We start from the raw sequence: 24,099 nt of genomic DNA, 5'->3' as shown, positions 1-24,099 counted from the left end.
AGAACCAGGTACCAGTTTGGCACCCATGGACCTAGGCTCTAGGCCTTCCCCAATGAATAGATCCCTCAATGCTTATAAAACTCTCTAATGTATTAAAATTAAAAAGTAGGCTAAATGTGGACTGATGAGAATATCATGAATCATAGATTATGATTAATCGAGTTTTGTCCAAATAATTTTTAAAATTTAATTCCTGGAAGAATAGAAGTGACAGCTATAGTTACAAAAGCAGATGACTATAGGACTCGTTAGGAGAGATTTTTATTTTCAATTATTTTGGGTAATTAAAAAATAAATTTATTTTTGTCTGTACTTGGTCTTTGTTTCTGTGTGGGCTTTCCCCTAGTTAGAGAGAGCAGGGGCTACTCTCTAGGTTCGATGTGTGGGCTTCACATTGTGGTGGCCTCTCGTTGCAGAGCATGGGTTCTAGGGAAAGTGGGCTTCAGTAGTTGTGCCTCCCAGGCTCTAGGGCACAGGCTCAATAGTTATGGAATATGGGCTTATTTGCTGCGTGGCATGTGGGATCTTCCCTGATCAGGGATCGAATCTGTGTCTCCTACATTGGCAGGCAGATTCTTATCCATGAGTACTAGGGATGCCCTGAATATTTTTAAAAATTTATTTGTTATTGGTTGCCCTGGGTTTTCACTGTTGCAAGTGGGCTTTACTAGTTGAAGTGAGTAGAGGCTTCTCTTGTTGCAGCAGGCTTACAGGCTTCAGTAGTTGCAGAATGTGGGCTTCAGTAGTTTCAGCACATGGACTCAATAGTTGCAGATCCTAGGCTCTAGAGCACAGGCTCAGTAACTGTGGAGGAAGGGCTTTGTTGCTCTGCAGCATGTGGGATCTTCCCAGAGTAGGAATCAAACCCATGTGTCCTGCATTAGTAGGCAGATTCTTTACCACTGAGCCACCAGGGAAGCCCTATTTTGGATAATTTTTGAATTTTATAATATTGCTTTTATTTCCTAATATTTTTAACTACAAAATTAATATATCAAAGCACACACACACTCTCATGATTGGGAATTTACCAATAGAAATATGACAATGTAAGAATGTTTATTACACCATCATTTCTGGTGAAAAAGTAGAAACAAATGTCTACAGTAGGAGATGGTTCAAAATACTGGCCTACATCCCATACTAGAAATATTCTGAAACTTTAAAAAGAATGAGTCAGATCTGTATGTATTGACTTGGGAAAATGTCCATGATTATTTAATGAAAAAGGCAAATGTTATGAAATATGTCACTATAAAGGGTAAAAATTTTTGCACACATGCAAAACACAAGCAATGTGCAGATATGTTTGATCATGAAAAAAGAAGCAACACACACATATCGGTTTTCTCAGGGATTTGTAGGAGAGGAAGAAATTGTTTTCATTTTATTTCTTTCCCACTTCACTGGTTTCAGAGAAAACAGTTTTATAAAATTTACTTCCAATACTGATAATTAGAATAACTCAGAAACAGCATTGAAACCAGAGCGTTTTTTTCCTTTTAATAACTTCTTCATTTTCCCACTTAAAAAAAGAGTTCAAGATTACTAAAATAAATCAATACTAATGAACCCCAGTATTTTACCAACATTTTCCTTGAAGGAAAAAAGGAAATGTATATCTCCAAAAAGAATTTTCTGATGCTACACTAAGATGTGGGGAGAAGAAAATGTACTGGTGTTTCAACAGTATGAAGTGTCTGATGTAGGTTAAATTGTAAGCCACGATTAATGGCCTTCCCACATTCATATGGTTTCTTCCCAGAATGAATTCTTTGATGGTGTGAGAAGCTTGAATGATAGCTAAAGGCCTTTCCACATTCCTTACATTCAAAGGGCTTCTCACCAGTATGAATTCTCTGATGTTGAATAAGGTGTGAATGAAGTCTAAAAGCTTTACCACATATCACACATTCATGAGGTTTCTCACCAGTGTGAATTCTCTGATGTCTTCTGAGGTGTGAGCACTGTCTAAAAGTCTTTCCACATTCTTTACATTCATAGGGTTTCTCACCAGTATGAATCCTCTGATGTAGAGTAAGTTGCAAGCCGTCACAAAAGGCCTTCCCACATTCACTACATTCATAAGGTTTTTTGCCAGAATGAATTTTCTGATGGTGAGAGAAGCTTGAATGATAGCTAAAGGCCTTTCCACATTCTTTACATTCATAGGGTTTCTCACCAGTATGAATTCTCTGATGTATTGTAAGGTGTGATCGATGCCTGAAAGTCTTCCCACATTCTTTACATTCATAGGGTTTTTCACCAGTATGGAGTCTCAGATGTTCAGTAAGTTGAAAGCCACGAATAAAAGCCTTCCCACACTGCTTACATTCATAGGGTTTTTCACCAGTGTGAAGTCTTTGATGTTGAGTAAGCTGTGATCGTTGCCTAAATGCCTTCCCACATTCCTTACATTCATAGGGTTTCTCACCAGTGTGAATTCTCTGGTGTAGAATAAGTTCTGAACCATAATTAAAGGCTTTCCCACATTCTTTACACTCATAAGGTTTCTTGTGAGTATGAAGTCTCTGATGTATGGTAATGGGAGATCGATGCCTAAAATTCTTTTCACATTCTTTACATTCAAAGAGTTTCTTATCAGTACGGAGTGGCAGATGTTCAGTAAGTTGAAAGCCACAAATAAAAGCCTTCCCACATTGTTTACATTTATAGGGTTTTTCACCAGTGTCAAGTCTCTGATGTTGAATAAGTTGTGACAGCTGCATAAAGGACTTCTCACATTCCTTACATCCATCGGGTTTCTCACCAGTGTGAATTCTCTGATGTAGAGTAAGTTCTGAGCCATAATTAAAGACCTTGCCACATTCTTTACATTTTTCACCATTATGAATTCTCAAATGTTGTTTACATTGTGAATAATAAATAAGGGCCTTCCAACATTCTTTACATTCATTGTACTTGTTACTATTTTGAATTCTCGGTTTAGTAAGGTATGATGTATCAACAGTTTCTGCACATTCCTTACAGTCAGAAAGTTTTTCATTAGAATGAGCTTTGTGATGACTAAAGAATAAATGGTAACTGAAGTTTTTCCTGCATTCTTTACATTCAAAGATTTTCTGTCTATTATAAAATTCCTGAGTGAACAAAATATGTTGGCTAAAAATGGGCATGTGTTCATGGTTGATAACAAATTGCCTGAAATAGCCCTCCTGTTTTCCCTGCTGTCTCTCAAACTGATTTTTGCATGCCTGAATGTCTCTGAAAATGGATTTTTCAGGACTATGGTTTTTAAATGGGTCCATGATAGCCCACTGGGATGATTCTGTCTCATAAATGTTTCTTTTTGGAGATAACTTCTTGGGCTCACACTGGGACACCAAATCTGAAAGATAAAGAAGCACATTTTAATTGCTAGTTTTGTGACAGAAGAGAAACGAAATATCTCTGATAGAAAAGAGTGAAAGTGAAAGTCGCTCAGTCACGTCCAACTCTTTGCAACCCCATGGACTATAGAGTCCATGGAATTCTCCAGGCCAGAATACTGGAGTGGGTACCCTTTCCCTTCTCCAGAGGATCTTCCCAACCCAGGGATCAAACCCAGGTCTCCCACATTGCACGTGGATTCTTTACCAGCTGAGCCACCAGGGAAGCCCAAGAATACTGGAGTGGGTAGCCTATCCCTTCTACAGGGGATCTTCCCGACCCAGGAATCGAACCAGGGTCTCCTGCATTGCAGGCAGATTCTTTACCAATTGAGCTATCAGAGAAGGCAGAAAAGAGAGATAATTGGAAATAATTCACATAAGAAATGAAAGACTTAAGGGGCTCTTAAATACCGTGATGTAACAATGAAAAAGGGTAAGGTGAATGGAAAGAAATGAAAGCTCATGAGAGAAACGTGAGAGAGTTCATTAACAGGTCAGTGGTTCTCATATTTTGATGCACTTGAGAATCACCATGGGATTTTGTTGCAATTATGGATGTTTACAAAACATTCTAGATCACCTGAATCAGAATCTCTAAGAGTCTGTATGTTTTAACACTCTCCACCAGGCCAAAGGATTTTGTGATATCTGCTAGTTATTCTCAAATATCTATTATTTCCCTTTTATACACTGATTGAACCCATGGGTTTTAGTTGAGAACAGGCCGCCCAATATAAACATTGCCTGTCCCAGCACTCTGCAGCAGAATACGCCATGCAACTGGATTCTGCCTAAAGAAATGCAGTATTATACAGTACCTTCTGAGAACTTTCTTAAGAGTCGGCTGGCCCACCCCCTATATCTGTTATTTTCTTGCTTCCTCAGCAAAGCCGGCTGCAATGTGCATTTGATGTCATGTGTGTCACATGATGGTTCTGCAGAGCAGAGTCAGCACTCTACCCTGGGCTTTAATCCAAGAGAAAATTAGTTCACTATACAGTTTAAGCTACAATTATTTTTGGGTTTCTGTCACATACAGCCAAACTTATATCCAAACTAATAGAGCCTCTCATTAAATTGAAATTTTAAAACTCCAATTCTTTATCATGAGTCTTACATAAGGCCTCTGATTAGCTTTAAAATCACATTTTGAGTCTATTTCTGTTTTCTTCATTGTGTCATAACACCATTAGTCTCTTGTAACAACTAGGATATTACAAATTCTTTCTTATCTTAGAGCTTTTCAGAGGTTGTTTCAGAAAAGAAAGTTGGAGGCCAACAGATACATAAAGCATTCAATTCTAACTATTTTTCCATTTTCCTAATGATGATCATTTGCACTGTTTCCAGTTTCTGGCTATTATGATTAGTACTGATATTAACATTCATGCACATTTCTTTTGGTGGAAATAGGACTCCTTTCTGTTAGGTGTTAAATTATCACATCAGAGGATATGCATTTGTTCAGCTCCATTTGACGTTATGCAACAGTTTTCTAATTTACAATTCCATCAAACTCTGAAAGAGTTCCTGTTCCTCATATCCTCACCAACACTTGTTACTGCCAATCTTCTTATATCTAAGTGTCCTGGCAGATGTGTTGTGATACTGCACTGTGGTTTAATTTTTAATTTCCCTGATGACATGAACACTTTGCCATATATTTATTGGACAATTGGATATCTTCTTTAATAAATTGCCTATCCAAGTACTTCATTCATTTTTATTAATTTAGGAGTAAGTACATATAAAATCCATCATTTTAACCACTTTGAAGTGTATAACTCAGTAACTTATAGTACACTCCCAATGTTCTGCAACCATCAGATCTCTAATTCCAGATTATTTTCATCACGCCAAAAAGAAACCTCACATCCACAGTCATGTTCTGTTCTCCTCTTCACCCCCATGCCCTGGAAACCACCAATCTGCTTTATGTCTCTATGAATTTTTCAAGAAATTTCATAAACATGTAATTATACAATATGGACCTTTTGTGTCTGTTCTCACTTACTATGTTCTCAGGGTTCAATGATGTTGTAGCATGTATCAGTACTTCATTTATTTTTATGACTGAGTTATATTTCACTGTACAGATAAACCATATTTTGTTTATCCATTCTTCAGTCGAGGGACATTTGGGTAGTTCTAGGGTTTAGTTGTCTTTTTGAGTTATAGGGAATCCTTAATATACTCTGGATATATATATCCAACTACATAATGCAACTATACATATAACCAACTACATAATGCAAGTATCTTGTCCCATTCTGAGGCTGGCCCCTTTGCTCTCTTAATACAATGTTTTGATAAACAGAAATTGTTAGTTCTAAAACAGTCTGATTCCAAGGTCATAAAATACACTCATATTGTCTTCTAGAAGTTTTTTCATATTTAGATCTATAATCCACCTAGTGTGAGGCAGAAATCAAGATTCCTATTTTTCAATAGATATCAACCCCCTTCATTAAAAAGGCCGTCCTTTCCCTGATTCTGTCTTAGATCAAGTGACTTTGTATGTTAGTCATTTTCTCTGTAATCCACTCCAACAAATATATCAACTCATAATTCTGTTGAAACATTTCTAGCTAAAGTCACTAACAAAATTACCAAAATCAGTGCTCAAATGCCAGTCATCACTCTATTTGACTCATTACTAGCATTTGACACAACTGATCAATCCAGTTGCTCCCTTTATACCATATTCTCCTGGTTACCCTTCTACATCTCTACTTATATTCAGTTCACCTTAATGCATTCCTTTCCACTTTCTGACCTCTAAATGTTGGAATGTCCCAGAAATCAGGCTCTGGTCAGCCTTCAATCTACACCCTTTCCCTTAATAACAGTCTGGCTTAAATACCAATCATATACTGCTAACTCTTAAATTTTACCACTACCTCTAAAAATATTTTTTAAATTGTGATAAAATACACAGTACATAAAATTTACCATCTTACTACTTTTAAGTGTATAGTGTAGTAGTGTTAAGTATGTGCACACTGTTATACAACCAATCCCCAGAACTTTTTCACCTTGCAGAACTGAAACTCTGTACCCATTAATAACTCCCCATTCTTCCCTCTTCCAGTTTCTGGCAAGCACCAGTCTACTTTCTATTTCTATGGATTTGACTAGATACCTTATATCACTAGAGTCCTATAGTATTTGCTGGGTGTTTTTTTTTTTTTTTTTCTATATGTGACTGGCTTATTTAACTTAGCATAATATCCTCAAGGTTCATTCATGCTGATCCACAGATCCACACAGGAAGCATTGCAGATCAGTGAGAAAAGAATTACTGAATCATATTAGAAAAAATAGCTATAGCTAGGGAAAAAAATTAACTTGGATCCCTACCATGCACTATAAATACATAAACTCTAAATGGAAAAACTGTAAGGCTTGTGACAAAAAACAATATATGCTGCTGCTGCTACTGCTAAGTTGCTTCAGTCGTGTCCGACTCTGTGCAACCCCATAGACGGCAGCCCACCAGGCTCCCCCATCCCTGAGATTCTCCAGGCAAGAACAACGGAGTGGGTTGCCATTTCCTTCTCCAATGCATGAAAGTGAAAAGTGAAAGGGAAGTCGCTCAGTCGTGTCCGACTCTAGCGACCCCATGGACTGCAGCCTACCAGGCTCCTCCATCCATGGGATTTTCCAGGCAAAAGTACTGGAGTGGGGTGCCATTGCCTTCTCCGAAACAATATATATGTATACATAAAAAGGGCTTCCCTGGTGGCTCAATGATAAGCAATCTGCTTGCAATGTAGGAGACACAGGTTCAATCCTTGAGTTGAGAAGATGCCCTAGAAAAGGCATCTTCTCAACTCAACTGCCTAGAAATGGCAACCCACTCCAGTATTGTTGCCTGTGAAATCCCATGGACAGAGGAGCCATGGGGTCACAAAAGAGTTGGACATAATTTAATGACTAAACAGCAACAAACAACAACATAAATTTCTTAAACAAGACACAAAAGATACAAGTCTAACTAGAAAAAAGGTAACCTACAAGAAAAATGGGCAAAAGATCTGAATAGACACTTCATAGAAGAAACACCAGTGTTAAGTAGTCATATGCAAGAATGCTCAAACTCATCAGGAATCAAGGAAACTCAAATTAAGATATGAGATACAATTTTATTGTCATCAGACTAAAATTTTAAATGTCTAAGAATTTGAAATGTTGTTAAGATGTTGAAGACCCAAAATTATTACACTGCCAGTGGTAATGTAAATTAGTACCAACATGTAGGAAAACAATTTGTTATAATACAGAGTTGAAGATGTATGTGTTTTATGACCTGGCGATTCCAGTTCTAGTAAATAACATACTATGTGCTTCAGGAGATGTGTAAGAATATTAACAGTACCACTGTATGCTGCTGCTGCTGCTAAGTCACTTCAGCTGTGTCCGACTCTATGAAACCCCATAGAGGGGGCAAGAACACTGGAGTGGGTTGCCATTTCCTTCTCCAGTGCATGAAAGTGAAAAAATAAAGTGAAGTTGCTCAGTCGTGTCTGATTCCTAGTGACCCCATGGACTGCAGCCCACCAGGCCCCTCCGTCCATGGGATTTTCCAGGTAAGAGTACTGGAGTGGGTTGCCATTGCCTTCTCCGACCACTGTATATACTAGCAAAACATTATGAACAATCTAATTAACAACCAGGGAAGTCCACGTTCAAGGTCAGGAATTAACAACCTGGGAAGGCCATGTTCAAGGTCAGGAGGGGTGGCTGTGAGGAGATACCCCTAGTCCAGGGTAAGGAGCAGCGGCTGTGCTTTGCTGGAGCAGCCATGAAGAGATACACCACGTCCAAGGTAAGAGAAACCCAAGTAAGACAGTAGGTGTTGCAAGAGGGCATCAGAGGGCAGACACACTGAAACCATAATCACAGTAAACTAGCCAATCTGATCACACTGACCACAGCCTTGTCTAACTCAATGAAACTAAGCCATGACGTGTGGGGCCACCCAGGACAGGCAGATCAAGGTGGAGAGGTCTGATAGAATGTAGTCCACTGGAGAAGGGAATGGCAAACCACTTCAGTATTCTTGCCTTGAGAACCCCATGAACACTATGAAGAGGCAAAATGACAGGATACTGAAAGATGAACTCCCCGGGTCGGTCGGTGCCCAATATGCTACTGGAGATCAGTGGAGAAATAACTCCAGAAAGAATGAAGGGATGGAGCCAAAGCAAACACAATACCCAGTTGTGGATGTAATTGGTGATAGAAGAAAGGTCCGATGCTATAAAGAGCAATATTGCATAGGAACCTGGAATAGGTTCAGGTCCATAAATAAAGGCAAACTGGAAGTGGTCAAACAGGAGATGGCAAGAGTGAATGTTGACATTCTAGGAATCAGCAAACTAAAATGGACTGGAATGGGTGAATTTAACTCAGATGACCATTATGTCTACTACTGTGGGCAGGAATCCCTTAGAAGAAATGGAGTAGCCATCGTGGTCAACAAAAGAGTCCAAAATGCAGTATTTGAATGCAATCTCAAAAACGACAGAATGATCACTGTTCGTTTCCAAGGCAAACCATTCAATATCACGGTAATCCAAGCCTATGCCCCAACCAGTAATGCTGAAGAAGCTGAAGTTGAACAGTTCTATGAAAACCTACAAGACCTTTTAGAACTAACACCCAAAAAAGATATCCTTTTCATTATAGGGGACTGGAATGCAAAAGTAGGAAGTCAAGAAAACCTTGGAGTAACAGGCAAATTTGGCCTTGGTGTACAGAATGAAGCAGAACAAAGGCTAGTAGTAGAGTTTTGCCAAGAGAACACACTGGTCATAGCAAACACCCTCTCCCAACAACACAAGAGAAGATTCTACACATGGACATCACCAGATGGTCAACACCAAAATAAGATTGATTATATTATTTGCAGCCAAAGATGGAGAAGCTCTATACAGTTAGCAAAAACAAGACCAGGAGCTGACTGTGGCTCAGATCGTGAACTCCTTAGTGCCAAATTCAGACAAATTGAAGAAAGGAGGGAAAACCACTAGATCATTCAGGTATGACTTAAATCAAATCCCTTATGATTATACAGTGGAAGTGAGAAATAGATTTAAGGGACTAGATCTGATAGAGTGCCTGATGAACTATGGACGGAGGTTCGTGACATTGTACCGGAGACAGGGATCAAGACCATCCCCATGGAAAAGAAATGCAAAAAAGCAAAATGGCTGTCTGAGGCGGCCTTACAATTAGCTATGAAAAGAAGCGAAGCGAAAAGCAAAGGAGAAAAGGAAAGATATAAGCATCTGAATGCAAGTTCCAAAGAATAGCAAGGAGAGATAAGAAAGCCTTCCTCAGTGATCAATGCAAAGAAATAGAAGAAAACAACACAATGGGAAAGACTAGAGACCTCTTCAAGGTCTCTTCAAGACCTCTTCAAGAGATACCAAGGGAACATTTCATGCAAAGATGGGCTCAATAAAGGACAGAAATGGTATGGACCTAACAGAAGCAGAAGATATTAAGAAGTGGCAAGAATACACAGAAGAACTGTACAAAAAAGATCTTCATGACCCAGATAATCATGACGGTGTGATCACTCACCTAGAGCCACACATCCTAGAATATGAAGTCAAGTGGGCCTTAGAAAACATCACTAGGAACAAAGCTAGTGGAGGTGATGGAATTCCAGTTGAGCTATTCCAAATCCTGAAAGATGATGCTGTGTAAGTGCTGCACTCAATATGCCAGCAAATGTGGAAAACTCAGCAGTGGCCACAGGACTGGAAAAGGTCAGTTTTCATTCCAATCCCAAAGAAAGGCAATGCCAAAGAATGCTCAAACTACCGCACAATTGCACTCATCTCACACACTAGTAAAGTAATGCTCAAAATTCTCCAAGCCAGGCTTCAGCAATATGGGAACTGTGAACTTCCTGATGTTCAAGCTGGTTTTAGGAAAGGCAGAGGAACCAGAGATCAAATTGCCAACATCTTCTGAGTCATCAAAAAAGCAAGAGCGTTCCAAAAAAACATCTATTTCTGCTTTTTTGTTTATGCCTTTGACTGTGTAGATCACAATAAACTGTGGAAGATTCTGAAAGAGATGAGAATACCAGACCACCTGACCTGCCTCTTGAGAAACCTGTATGCAGGTCAGGAAGCAACAGTTAGAACTGGACACAGAACAACAGACTGGTTCCAAATAGGAAAAGGAGTACGTCAAGGCTGTATATTGCCACCCTACTTATTTAACTTATATGCAGAGTACATCATGAGAAACGCTGGACTGGAAGAAGCACAAGCTGGAATCAAGATTGTCAGGAGAAATATCAATAACCTCAGATATGCAGATAACACCACCCTTATGGCAGAAAGTGAAGAGGAACTAAAAAGCCTCTTGACGAAAATGAAAGAGGAGAGTGAAAAAGTTGGCTTAAAGCTCAACATTCAGAAAACTAAAATCATGGCATCTGGTCCCATCACTTCATGGCAGATAGATGGGGAAACAGTATCAGACTTTAGTTTTTGGGGCTTCAAAATCACTGCAGATGGTGACTGCAGCCATGAAATTAAAAGACGCTTACTCCTTGAAAGGAAAGTTATGACCAACTTAGATAGCATATTGAAAAGCAGAGACATTACTTTGCCAACAAAGGTCCGTGTAGTCAAAGCTATGGTTTTTCCAGTGGTCATGTATGGATGTGAGAGTTGGACTGTGAAGAAAGCTGAGCGCCGAAGAATTGATGCTTTTGTACTGTGGGGTTGGAGAAGACTATTGAGAGTCCCTTGGACTGCAAGGAGATCCAACCAGTCCATCCTAAAGGAGATCAGTCCTGGGTGTTCATTGTAAGGACTGAGGCTAAAGCTGAAACTCCAATACTCTGGTCACCTCATGCGAAGAGTTGACTCACTGGAAAACACTCTGATGCTGGGAGGGATTGGGGGCAGGAGGAGAAGGGGACGACAGAGGATGAGATGGCTGGATGGCATCACCGACTCAATGACATGAGTTTGAATGAACTCTGGGAGTTGGTGATGGACAGGGAGGCCTGGCGTGCTGCGATTCCTGGGGTCACAAAGAATCGGACATGACTGAGTGACTGAACTGAACTGAATTAACAACCAGAAAAATATGGAATGGAATATTATATAGCTGTGAAAATGAAATCAGGTATAAAGTAATTTGGGAAAATTTGTAAAACCATGTGGTACAAAATAACTAAATCACAGAAGACACATACTCATTATCATTTTTATAAAAGAAACAAGCAAAACACAATATAGTATATAAGGGCATACACAAATGTGGTAAACTAGTTTTAAATAGAATAACCATAACAGAATATAAAATAATGATTACCTCTGGGGATGTAGCAGGGGATAGAAATCAGGGAGAAACACATAGAATTGATGGTTCTACAGCGTTGGTTCTTAACTAATTCAGACAGACAAGACCCTCAGATTAAACAGAATATTCCATTCTCTCTAGAAAACATTATGACAGGACCCAGAAAACTAAATGGTACTAGCTACTGGAGTATATACATTCCCCACTAATCTCCAAGCCAAGTTAGATGCTACCAGAAATCAATTGTATTTGTTCCCCTCCTCGTTTATACCAGTAGATGAAATGAGTGTGAAAACCAGGTGGAAAGATCAGGTAATGGCAATTACTTAAGAAAAAACATAAATGAAAACTTCAACAAGAAAAAGTCTGGTGGTAGGGGAAACATGAAAACAAAGTACTCTGCCCTCACACTGTCTTTATGATCTTCCTCTTCTTTAGAGAAATCAAGGCAAATATCAGAAAAATGGGAATTCTAAGGTTCATTTTAAAAAGATAATTTAAAATCTCAATCACATACACACCTATCGTCAATTAATCTATGACAAGGGAGGGAAGGATATGCAATGGAGAAAAGACCGTATCTTCAATAAGTAGTACTCAGAAAACTGGACAGCAACACATAAAACAATGGAGTTAGAATATTTCATCATACCATCATACCATGTACAAAATAAACTCGAAATGGATTAAAGACCTAAAGGTAAGACCTGAATCCATAAAACTAGAAGAAAACAGGCAGAACACTCTTTGACATAAATCAAAGCAATACATTTTTGGATCTGACTCTAAAGGCAAAAGAAATAAAGTCAAAAATAAGCAAATGGGACCTAATTAAACTTAGCTTTTGCACAGCAAACGAAACCATCAACAAAATGAAAAGTTAACCCATTGAATGGGAGAAAATATTTGCAAGTGATATGACCAATAGGGTAATATCCAAGATACATATCCAAAACATGCAGCTCACATAACTCAATACCAAAAAAGCAAACAACTTGATTAAAAATGTGCAAAAGACATGAAAAATTTTTTTTCCAGAGAAGCAATACAGATGGTCAACCGACACAAGAAAAATGCTCAACATCTGTAATTATCAGAGAAATGAAAATAAAAACCATAATGAGGTATCACCTTACACCTGTCAGAATTGCTGTCATCAAAAAGTCTACAAGAAACAAGTGTTGGCGGGGATGCGGAGAAAAGGGAACCCTTGTACACTGTTGGTGAGAATGTAAATTAGTGCAGCCACTAGGGGAAACAGTGTGGAGGTTCCTTAGAAAACTAAACACAGAACTACCATATGACCCAGCAATTCCACTGCTGGGCATATTTAAAAATAAACAAACACACACATGTGCACACACTAATTCCAAAAGCTACATGCACCCCAGTGTTCACAGCAGCATTGTTCACAACAGCCAAGATATGGAAGCAACCCAAGTGTCCATCAACAGATGAATGAGTAAAGAAGATGTAATAAGCAATGAAATATTCCTTAGCCATAAAGAAGAATTTACTGTTGTAAGTCAACTGCTGCTGCTACTGCTAAGTCGCTTCAGTCGTGTCCGACTCTGTGTGACCCCATAGATGGCAACCCACCAGGCTCCCCCATCCCTGGGATTCTCCAGGCAAGAACACTGGAGTGGGTTGCCATTTCCTTCTCCATAGTAAGTCAACTATTCCTCAATAAAAGATAATAAAATAAAATATTTTAAAAGATACTAGTTATACAAAGTAAATGGAATGAAAACTATAATAACTGTTATAAGAGACACCCTGAATGGTCTCAGGAGTAGAGTGGAGATGACAGAGACCCTAGATTCAGTGAAATTAAAAACTGTATTAACCTGAACAACAAAGATAAAAAGACTTTTTTAAAAAGAGCCTCATTTCCTGTGGGACAATAGCAAAAGATTCATATCGTCCAAGTCCCAGAAGGATAGAAAGACTGTGGGACTGAAAAAGTGTTCAAAGAAATAATGGTTGAAAACTTCCCAAATTTCATACAAAACACAAATCTATAGATTCAAGAAACTGGGAAAATTCCTAAATAGATAAATAGAAATCAAACCAAAATACATATTTCTGAAAACTAAACAAAGAAAAAATATTTTTAAATAGTGAGGAACACCAATTCAAAAGACTGGATTTGTCATCTGAAACCATGTTGAGCAACAGGAAATGGCACAATACTTTTTAAGTGCTTAAAGAAAAGAACTGTCAACCTCAAATTCTACACACAGTGAAACTATCTTTGAGGAATGAAGTAGAAATAAAGGCATTCTCAGACAAAAGAAAACTAAGAGAGTGTGTTATTACAAGTAGCCCTTACAGAATAGCTGAAAATAGCTCTCCAAATACAAAGAAAATAATAATAGAAGAAGGTGAGACCTTCAGAAAAGAAAGACAAGAATGGGAAAAAATAAAAGTAAACATAATAGACTATCCCACTCCACAAGTTTCTTTACCTTATTTTATGGTTGAAACAAAAATTCTAACAGTATCTTACATAGTGATCAATTTATGTAGAAGACATACTTTAAACAATCAAAAGAAAAAAATGGAAAGAGTAAAGGACCTAAATGGATGTAATCTTTCTACACTTCACTTGAAATGGTTAAATTTCAATGCCAGCAAGCTAAATAAATAAATAAACGTGTGTGTGTGCATGTGTGAACAAACACTGAAATTAAAAAAAAAAAAAAGTATATTTAAAAAAACACTATAAATCAAAATAGAACTCTAAAAATGTTTGAGTAACTCATAGGTGGTTGTTGTTTAGTCTCTAAGTTGTGTCCAAGTCTTTTTCGACCCCATGGACTGTAGCCCACCAATCTCCTCTGTCCATGGGATTTCCCAGGCAAGAATATTAAAGTGGTTGTCATTTCCTTCTCCAGGGATCTTCCTGACCCAGGGATCTAACCGGGATCTCATGTGTCTCTTGCATTGGCAGGTGGATTCTTTACCACTGAGGTATCAGGGAAGCCCAACTCACAGGTAAGCAAGATAAAAGAAACAAGAACAAGAAACAGGGGGAACCAGCAGAAGATAACAAAAGGGCAAACTTAAGCCTAATACATCAATAATTATTTTAAGTGTACATGATCTACATCACCAATTAAAAGACAGAGGTTGAAACAATGGATAAATAACATGACCCAGTTACATGGTGACTACAAGAAACTCATTTCAAAAATATGTATCATGTAAATAATCAAAAGAAAATAGAAATGCTATATTAGTATCAGATAAAGTAGGTTTCAGAGTAAAGAAATTAATAAGCAGTACTAACAGAGCTCCAAAACACATGAAGGAAAAACTGACAGAGCTGAGAGATATACACTAATCACAATTATAGCTGGGGACTCAAATACCCTAATCTCAGCAACTGATAGAATTACTGGACAGAGAATCAGGAAGAATATGGAAGAAACAAACAAGACCATTAACAAATATGATGTAATCATCATTCATGGCACATGTTACCCAACAACAGCAGAATACACGTTTTCAAACATACATTGAACATTCCCCAGGACAGACCATATTCTGGGTCATGAAGCAAATCTTGAATCTTAAAAGAATCAAAATCATATAGAATATGTTCTATGATATATAATAAAGAATTTAATCTTACCTGAAGAAAGGTTTTTTTGTCTTCATCTCCAGGGAGGTGACCTCTACAAAAAGTGTCTTTTGTTTATCTGAGGGCCAAAGCCACCAGACAAATCTAATGATAAAATTTATGATGGAAGTTTTCAGCCATGAGGTATCAACTTTCCTTCAAAAAGACTGGAGACTAAAGCTATCAGCTTTACCTCCTAAGAGACGAGAAACTAAAGGTCAGCTACATGGGTAACCAACAAGGAACCGTGGTAAAAATTCTGGACACTAAGGCTCAGGTGAGTTTCTCTATTTGGCAATATGCCCAAATGCATATTATTACACATAGCTGATGGGAAAAGTTAGCACTGTCCGTGACTCCACTGGGAAAGGACAATGGGAAGTTCCACACTTGGAACTCTGGGTCTAGGCTCTGCCCTATATACTTCTTCCTTTAGCTAATTTTAATCTGTCTCCTGCTATAACAAACTAACTGTGAGGATGATAACTTTCAGTGAATTCTACAAATCCTTTTAGTGACTTATCAAATGTTACAGTGGTCTTGGGAACCCTTGAAAGTGCAACTTTTAAAAAAAAAGTCTTTTGGCTACACCACATGGCATGTGGGATCCTAGTTCCCCAACCAGGGATTGAACCCACCCCCTCTGCATTGGAAAGCAGATTCTTAATCACTGGACCACCAGGGAGTCCCTTGAAAGTGGAATTGATGTCAGAAGTGAGGGAAGACTCTTGTAGATAGCCTCCTCTAACTTTCACATGAGACCAGAATAAAATCAAACCATAAAAGAAAGACAAGAAAATCTCCAAACACCTCCAAGTAACGTTTCTAAACAATCCAAGAGTGAAATAAAAAATCTCAAAGAAAAAAATTTTTGAAGGATTATAAGGACATGTATGTCCTTTATATACATGGATATTATATATACATATACATTTTTATATATACATATATATATATATATATAAAATCCATCATACGGATAATAAGAATACCACATATAACTTACACTCATGACTTTGACAACTTAGAAGAAATGAAGCAATTCTTTGAAAATCACAAACTAGCAAAACTACCAAAGATGAAACAGGAAATCTGAATAGTCCTGTTAAAGTGAAAGAAAGAAAGAAAGTGAAAGTCACTCAGCTGGGTCTGATTCTTTGCGATCCATGGATATATAGTCCATGGAATTCTCCAGGCCAGAATACTGGAGTGGGTAAGCCATTCCCTTCTCCAGGTGATCTTCCCAACCCAGGGATTGAACCCAGATCTCCCACATTGCAGGTGGATTCTTTACCAGCTGAGCCACCAGGGAAGTCCTATAACTATTATATTAATACAAATTGAATTTATAATTTAAAAGAGGCTAAAAAAAAATATTCAGATCCAAATGGTTTCACTGGAGAATTTTACCAAACCTTTACAGAATGTTTTACACAATTTCTTCCAGAAAAAGATGAAAGGGGAATACTTGTCAACTTACTTAATGAAGCCACTATTATTCTTACACCAAAACTAGGCAAAGGCAGCACACATACATGCACACACAAAAAAACTACAGGCCAATATCTCCCATCAACTTAGATGAAAAACTCTTCAATTAAATTTTACCAACCAAAACCAAAAGTGAATAAAAAAATAATATGTATCATGATCAAGTGGAATACTCAAGGTAAGGCTGATTCAATATTTCAAGATAAAATTTTTTTAAAAGAAATCACCACACCTATGCAAAAGGAAAGGCCTCACCAGGTATAAAAAAATAATTAAAATAACATCTTAAATGAAAGCAAAACACTTAGGAGAGTATATATTACTTTTCCATGTTCCCCCTCTGTATTAATTTCCTAGAGCTGATCTAACGAAGTACCACAAACTAGGTGGCTTCAAATAACAGAAACAACTCTTCTCATAGCTCTGGAGTACTGTGAGTTACAGACATCATCAAAGACCTCTGATTTGTGGAATGAACCTGGTCTTGTGGAATGAACCTAATGACCTTATACTTTCCTAAGGTCTTACTTAGGACCAATCATTCCTTTCCAATCATTCCTCTACCATCTCTATCTCCTCAATGTAGTCATTTTCTTTAATTTTCACAATCTCTTATTAATTTAATTTTTCCTAAATATTCTATTAGAATATATATTCATATGTTCTTGATCCACTACTAGATTGAAAATATCTTTATAACATTTATTTTTATTTATTTATTTTTTAAAGCTAAATGATTTTTTAAAATATTTCTTTATCTATTTATTTATTTGGCTGTGCCAGGTCTTAGTTGCAGCAGGTGAGACCTTTTAGTTGCAGCATGTGGGATCTAGTCCCCCCGCCCCACTCTGACTAGGGATTGAAGCTTGTCCCCCTGCACTGGGAATGCGGAGTCCTAGTCACTGAACTACCAGGGAAGACCCATCCTTATGATGTTTAAAAATTGTATTCTCATCTCCTAGTAAAAAGAACTTGCATGAATTAAAAAAAAAAATAATACTCTATTGATTACATCTTTTTATGGACAGAAGTTTTTTAACTTTGACATTTGTCTTTTTTGACTACCTGTCCTTTGATGTCATATCCTAGAAATTACTGCCAAATCCAAAGTTATGAAACATTTCCCCCTATATTTTCTTCTAGGTGGTTTATAGTTTTGGGTTTTAGATTTACTTGTTTGACCCATTTTGAGTTAATTTTTGTATATAGTGTAAGGTAGGGATACAATTTTATTCCTTTGCATGTGGGGTATTCAGTTTCCCCAAAACCAAGAGTACAGTCTTTTCCCTCATAGAATAGTCTTGGCACTCTTATCTAAAATCATCTTGTCATATATCTGAGGGTTTACTTCCAGACTCTCTTCTACTCCATTCATCTATATATCTGTCTTTATGCCAGTACAACACTGTTTGATTACTATAACATTGTAATAAGTTTTTAAACCAGATTTTCCCTAATTAGTCTGTCTAAAATAACTTTACCAGCCCAACAGTCTGACCAGTTGGCCTACTCCTTGCAACGACTTCCTGCTCACTCACCTGGGCACCGTTTTCTTGTCACCTCCCTCATAACCATCCAGGGCTCCTTCCCTTGCTCCAGTGAAGTGATCACAGCTGGCTTAGAAATAGAAAGTCCTGGTTATAAGAAAAGAAATGGAGATGAGGTTGAAATTAAAGTATTCAAATGTGTTTCAGAATTTATTTTAAAAAGCCTATAGGACAAGAAGATACTTAATAAGGTCTAGAGAAGAAAGAAGAGTCCAATTCTCATATACAGATAACCTCAGGATCATAAGAAACAAATAATGTTTAAGGTAAAATGTTATTTAAATTATATAAGCTTTCTCTTCTTATTTTCCTTTGAGAAAAAAAGGAGTTTCAGAAATACTTATTCTCAGATATTTTTCCATGATAAATGTAAAGTTCTTAGAATGTAATTTCCAAAGGCAAATTGTTTAAAAAAGAGTACAAACTCGGCAGTAAATAGAATAGTGTTCCTTTGAACTGTAAATGTAAGTGATATATTTTGAGTCAGTCCATTACACTAATTGAGAAGGTTAATGAGCTTTGCACCCAGGACCCATGTGTTGAGCTTTATCTGCGCTAGAACATTTGCATGTTTGGTACACTGCAAGTGAAACAAAAGATAAAGCCTGGTTTCTTTGACCATGCTATGCTATAATGGTATAGAATTTTAATTCTGCTCCTTAATTTTTAAGGAAGAAAGTCAATCATAAGAAATGCCAGAGAAAAGTATGAGTATAGAGAAAATGAAGGTGTAACTCCATCCAACTGTGCTCATTTCTACGAAAAGTGAAAATTCATCTTGTTATTTGAAAGGCAGCCCTAAAATTCATAGTACAGAAAGCAGAAACTCCAAGAAACAGATTCTGAATTATTAGAGACAGATAACTTTACCCAGTGAAACCAGGTTGCTATAGTTCTCCAACATCACATCTTTGTACAAATTCCTTTGCGCAGGGTTCAGGCATTCCCATTCCTCCTGAGAGACATCTATAGCCACATCTTTGAACATCACCAACCCCTAAAATGGCAAATCACAGTACTATTTTTGAAATTATAAGAAACATTTTTCAAAAGGAAAAAGCAGTGCTAAAGAAGTCAATGCAGGAAAGGGATGATACAGTGAGCATACAGGCTGGAAGCTTGTATGGGTCGAAAATGAATTTAGTGAGACTGAAGAAGAGTGCCCACATACTCTTAAACAATTCAGTTTCTGCACACACATCCTCTTGCATAGGGTGGAAAAATGTTAATCATTCATCTAGAAATTAAGAAAATAAAGAGAGGTTTCCAACTAAGATAAATAGTTGAAAGTTTTTAAATTTTTCCAGAATAACTTATGACAATCTCCATCTTCAGAAAAGGGACCTGAAGATTTTTCTTCTCCATTATGACTAAGCATTTTTTAATGCAAATTTTTTAGTAAACATCCAGTGCAGACTATATTTTCCAAAGATGGACAGAGTATATCTCCCACCTCATTTGGTCTTTTTCAACATGATCTTGATACAATAGCCCACTCACCAGCAGGCCAATAGCAGCTTTCGGGACCATGTCAGGAACTGCTCCCATCCACCAGCATGCTGACACCAGATCTAGGACCCTAGCCTCACAACTACCTACTCCAGAACCTAGCTCTGCCCCCTCACTGTGCCAGTGGGCCAACATTAGTTCTGAGATCCTCTGAGGCCCCATTGCCAGCAGTCTCATGATCCAGCTCTGCCAACCAGTGCCCATCAGCCTCTGCATAAGACAGGGCCATGAATTTCCCTGATAGTCCAGTCCAGTGGCTAAGACTCCACGCTCTCAGTGCAGAGGTCCGGCATTCAACCCCTGGTCAGGGAACTGGATCCCATGTGCCACAACTAAGACCCAGCACATCCAAATAAATAAATATATATAGATATAGATATTTTAAAGGGCTTGTTAGACAACCAGACCAAAAGCCAGCCATGCCTCCCAGACTGCTCACAGTAGTCAGCCTCCCACAACAGAAGTACCCACACAGTCCAAATACAGGGCACACCTAGAGCATATAGCTCTAGTGACCAGAGTGGGGAGCACTGCTGAAACACAGAGGACACCTCCTACAAGACCACTTCTCCAAGTGGAAAAGGTAACCAACCTATCAGAAAAAAGAAATTAAAAACAGTAAACTGAGGAAAATGAGGTGACAGAGAAATATCCTCCAAGTGAAGGAACAAGATAAAACCCCAGAAGAAGAACTAAGTGAAGCAGAGATAAGCAACCTACCCTATAAGGGGTTCAAGATCTGTGTGTCACATACAGCCCCCATGACGTTCTTTTTTCTTAACTTACTTATAGCCCTTCTGAAATGCAAAACCATTCTCAGGTTGAAGGCCATACCAAAAAAGGCTGTGAGCTGCATTGGCCAGTATGCCACAATTTGCTAACCCCTGTCTAGATACTTGAAGGCAGCAATTGTCAGACTGGGTAAAAGTAGAATCAAACCATGTGCTGCTATATGAGATACACATAAAATAGGTTAAAATAAAAGGATGGTGGGACTTCCCTGGTAGCCCAGTGGTAAAGAATCTGCCTTGCAGTTCAGGGGACGTGGGTTTGATCCCTGGCTGGGGAACTAAGATTCAGCATGCCACTGAGCAACTAAGCCCCCTTTGTGGCAAACACTGAGCCCTTGTGCCACAACTAGTGAGTCCAGGCACCACATCGAAAGATCCCACAAGATGCAACAAAGATTCTGTGTGCTGAAACTGAGACCCAACGCAGCTAAATAAATAATTTTTTAATAGGGATGAAAAAAATAGATGCTATGAAAAAAACAATAAAAAAAAGCTAAAGTATTTATGTTAAAGAGAACAGAATTGAAGACAAGAATACTGTATTATCAGGAACATCTCATGATCAAGGAATCCATGTGTCAAGAGGATATAACATGCACCTAATAACACAGCTTCAGATTACTATAAAGCAAAAATTAACAGAACTGTAACAGACAGATCCACAATTATATCTAGAAGTTTCAACAGTCTTCTGTCAGTAATTGACAGAGCAAGTAACAACAACAAAAAATCAGTAAAGATATAGAAGAGTTGATCACCACTACAGACAAAACTGATAAACACTCTACCAAAAGACAGTATAATACCCCTTTTTTTACACTGCACATGGAACCTTCACCAAATTGTCCACAATTCAGGCCATAAGACAAATCTCAATAAACTTAAAAGGACAGAAATGACAGAGTACATCTCTTGACCACCACAGAATTAAAAATGAACTATCAGAAAGATCTAAAAAAGCCCCCCCAATATTTGGAAGTTAAAGAGTACTCTTCTAAACAACTCATGGATGGAAGAAGAGAATTTTAAGCTAGAAAAATAAGATAAAATTAAATCTAGAACATACAGAGTGAAGGAAAGAATAAGTAAGATCAGTAATCAGTGAACAGCAAGGGCAAACTAGGGAGAAACTAAAACTAAAAGCTGGTTCTTTGGAAAGAACAATAAAATTGATATACTGATCAAGAAAAGAAGGTATAAATTATCAATATCAGGAATTTAAAAGGGTGCATTACTATAGATCTGACAGGCATTAAAATGATAATAAGGGAATATTACAAACAACTTTATGCCAAAAAATTTGACATCTAAGTTGAAATAAGTTAATTCCCTGAAAGGCACAAATTACTAAACTAATTCAAGAAAAAATAAAATACCAGAGCTATTTATCTATTAAAGAAATTAAAGTCTCCCCATGAAGAAAACTGTAAACTCAGATGGTATATTAGTTTTCTACTGCTACTGCACATCACCACAAATGAGTAGCTTCAAAGAACACATTTATTATCTGTTGGTCAGAAGTCCAAAAGGGTTTTACTAGACTAAATCAGGGTTTTGGCAGGACTATGGAGAGAGGTTTGGCAGCTCTCTCTAGTTCAATTGCCTTGCCTTTTCTAGCTTCTAGAGGTTACTTACATTCCTTGGCTTATGGCCCCCTTCCTCCATCTTCAAAGTTCAGTAATGTATTTTTTTTTTTAAAACAGAAGCATACATATTCCATACTTACATCCTCTTTTAACCCTGATTCTTCAGATAACCCAAGAGAATCTTCCCATCTTAAAAGCATTAATTCAATCATTTCTACAAAGTCTCTTTTGCCATATAAGGTAACATGTTCACAGGTTCTAGGATTAGCATGTAGACAGTTTTTTTGGAGGGGAGTCATTATTCTGCCTACCACAGATGCTTTTTGCTGGTAAAAACTATCTGACAATTAAGAAAGAAATAATACCAATTCTATTTTTAAAAAAACTTACAGAAAATATGGAGGAGGATGCATGGCAGCATCACTTACCCACTCACTGGCAAGTTATATGATATTCAGTTAGGTAACAATATCAGGATAAAGAATGCAAATATGCATAGAACCTATAAAGGAAAAAAAAGGACTACTTCAATGAGGAACAAAACACCAACTTACATGGGCCATGGCTTTTTTTTTTTAGAATTCAGAGTATTTATTAGTCTTCTTCTTGTTTCCACTTTAGAAGAAATTCACAGTCCAAAGAAAGTGTTGCTGAATAAGAGGGTTCAAAAAAAAAAAAAAAAAAAGATGATCTTGTCTCTTAGCTCCCAATGTGCTAATTTAGAACATTCTCTCATTTTATGTCTCCTATTCCCAGATCCCAAACACACATACATAAAAGATCACAGAGAAGCTGGACAAATTCCAACCTTACTCAAAGCAAGGAGGGAATCCAGCTATCTATTCAAGAAGGACTGTGCCCAGGCCCTTAGCAGGAGGACCATTTCTCTGCAGTTGGGGTCCTGGCTATAAAGTAAGAGGAAAGAGAAAGCAGTGATACAAGGATACAGATCCTAGGAAACGATAGAAACTAAAATTGGCCCCTAGGCAGGCAACACTCACTCCACTGATAACTCACTTTTGTGTTAAGCACTGGAGTCTGGGCACTGGAGGTGGGGGTGCCCTGACAAAGGCAGCGTAGAATATGCTTTAGTGAGACTCCAGTTAATACAGGCATCGTAAAGGCCTGTCTTTACAGGAGCATATATTCTCTCAGGGAGATCTTCAACCGAACCCCTCCGTCCCGATGTTAAACCTAGAACTGCAGAAATGAAGTTCTGTCCCAGACACAACCAAACTCCCACCCGGTCACAGAATTAAAAGCCCCATTGGGCTTCCCTGGTGGCTCAGTTGGTCAAGAATCTGCCTTCAAAGCAGGAGACCCCGGTTGGATCCCTGGGTCAGGAAGATCCCCTGGAGAAGGGCATGGCCACCCAGTCCAGTATTCTTGCCTGGAGAACTCCGTGGACAGAGGAGACTGGTAAGCAAGTCCATAGGGTTGCAGAGTCCGACACTACTGAGCGACTAACACTGGGTTCCATCTCACTAGGTAACAACAGCACCGTCTTCTGAAGGGAGATCTCAAGCCCCACAGTGTCACCTACCTCACATCAGAGCCAATTGGTCCCACATTTTGCACCTGTCACGGCCTCATCACCGCACACACACCCGCCTCGTTACGGCCACAAACGCTCACACGCACTTTTTACACGCAGGCTCCACACGCCCAGTGTGAGCCAGAGGGTGGGGGCTTCCTCACTGCGAGTGCCCGCCGTGCCCAGACTCCGATTACCACTAGGAGGGCGACGACTGCGAGGAGGACTTCGGAGGGGAACCAGAGATGAACCAAAGATCAAAGTTCTTTTCAAAAGCCACCCAGGGA

At 38.3% G+C, this 24,099-nt stretch overlaps 2 protein-coding genes across 11 annotated transcripts in view; one reads left to right on the top strand and one right to left on the bottom strand.

Moving 5' to 3' along the window:
• The window catches only part of ZNF567 (zinc finger protein 567), a 120,208-nt gene that overhangs the window by 70,090 nt on the left and 26,019 nt on the right, over nt 1-24,099 (top strand). The gene's annotated exons all lie outside the window — the stretch shown is intronic.
• ZNF461 (zinc finger protein 461) lies at nt 243-24,081 on the bottom strand. 2 transcript variants are annotated; one of them, XM_055553318.1, is made up of 5 exons: nt 23,822-24,081; nt 22,833-22,928; nt 19,263-19,389; nt 18,384-18,479; nt 243-3,349 (listed from the first exon to the last, which is right to left on the bottom strand). In XM_055553318.1, the coding sequence occupies exons 2-5, from the start codon at nt 22,839-22,841 to the stop codon at nt 1,650-1,652; spliced, it is 1,932 nt and encodes a 643-aa protein (XP_055409293.1). In that variant the 5' UTR covers nt 22,842-22,928; nt 23,822-24,081; the 3' UTR covers nt 243-1,649. The 2 variants fall into 2 exon arrangements, with proteins under 2 accessions (XP_055409293.1, XP_055409294.1); XM_055553319.1 differs by lacking the exons at nt 18,384-18,479; nt 19,263-19,389; nt 22,833-22,928; nt 23,822-24,081 and adding an exon at nt 15,367-15,500.

This window comes from Bubalus kerabau, chromosome 17, assembly GCF_029407905.1.
Source record: "Bubalus kerabau isolate K-KA32 ecotype Philippines breed swamp buffalo chromosome 17, PCC_UOA_SB_1v2, whole genome shotgun sequence".
In the NCBI taxonomy this organism is placed as follows: Eukaryota; Metazoa; Chordata; class Mammalia; order Artiodactyla; family Bovidae; genus Bubalus; species Bubalus kerabau.
Note: the sequence above shows the minus strand (reverse complement) of the source record. Positions and strands in the feature narration are given on the sequence as shown.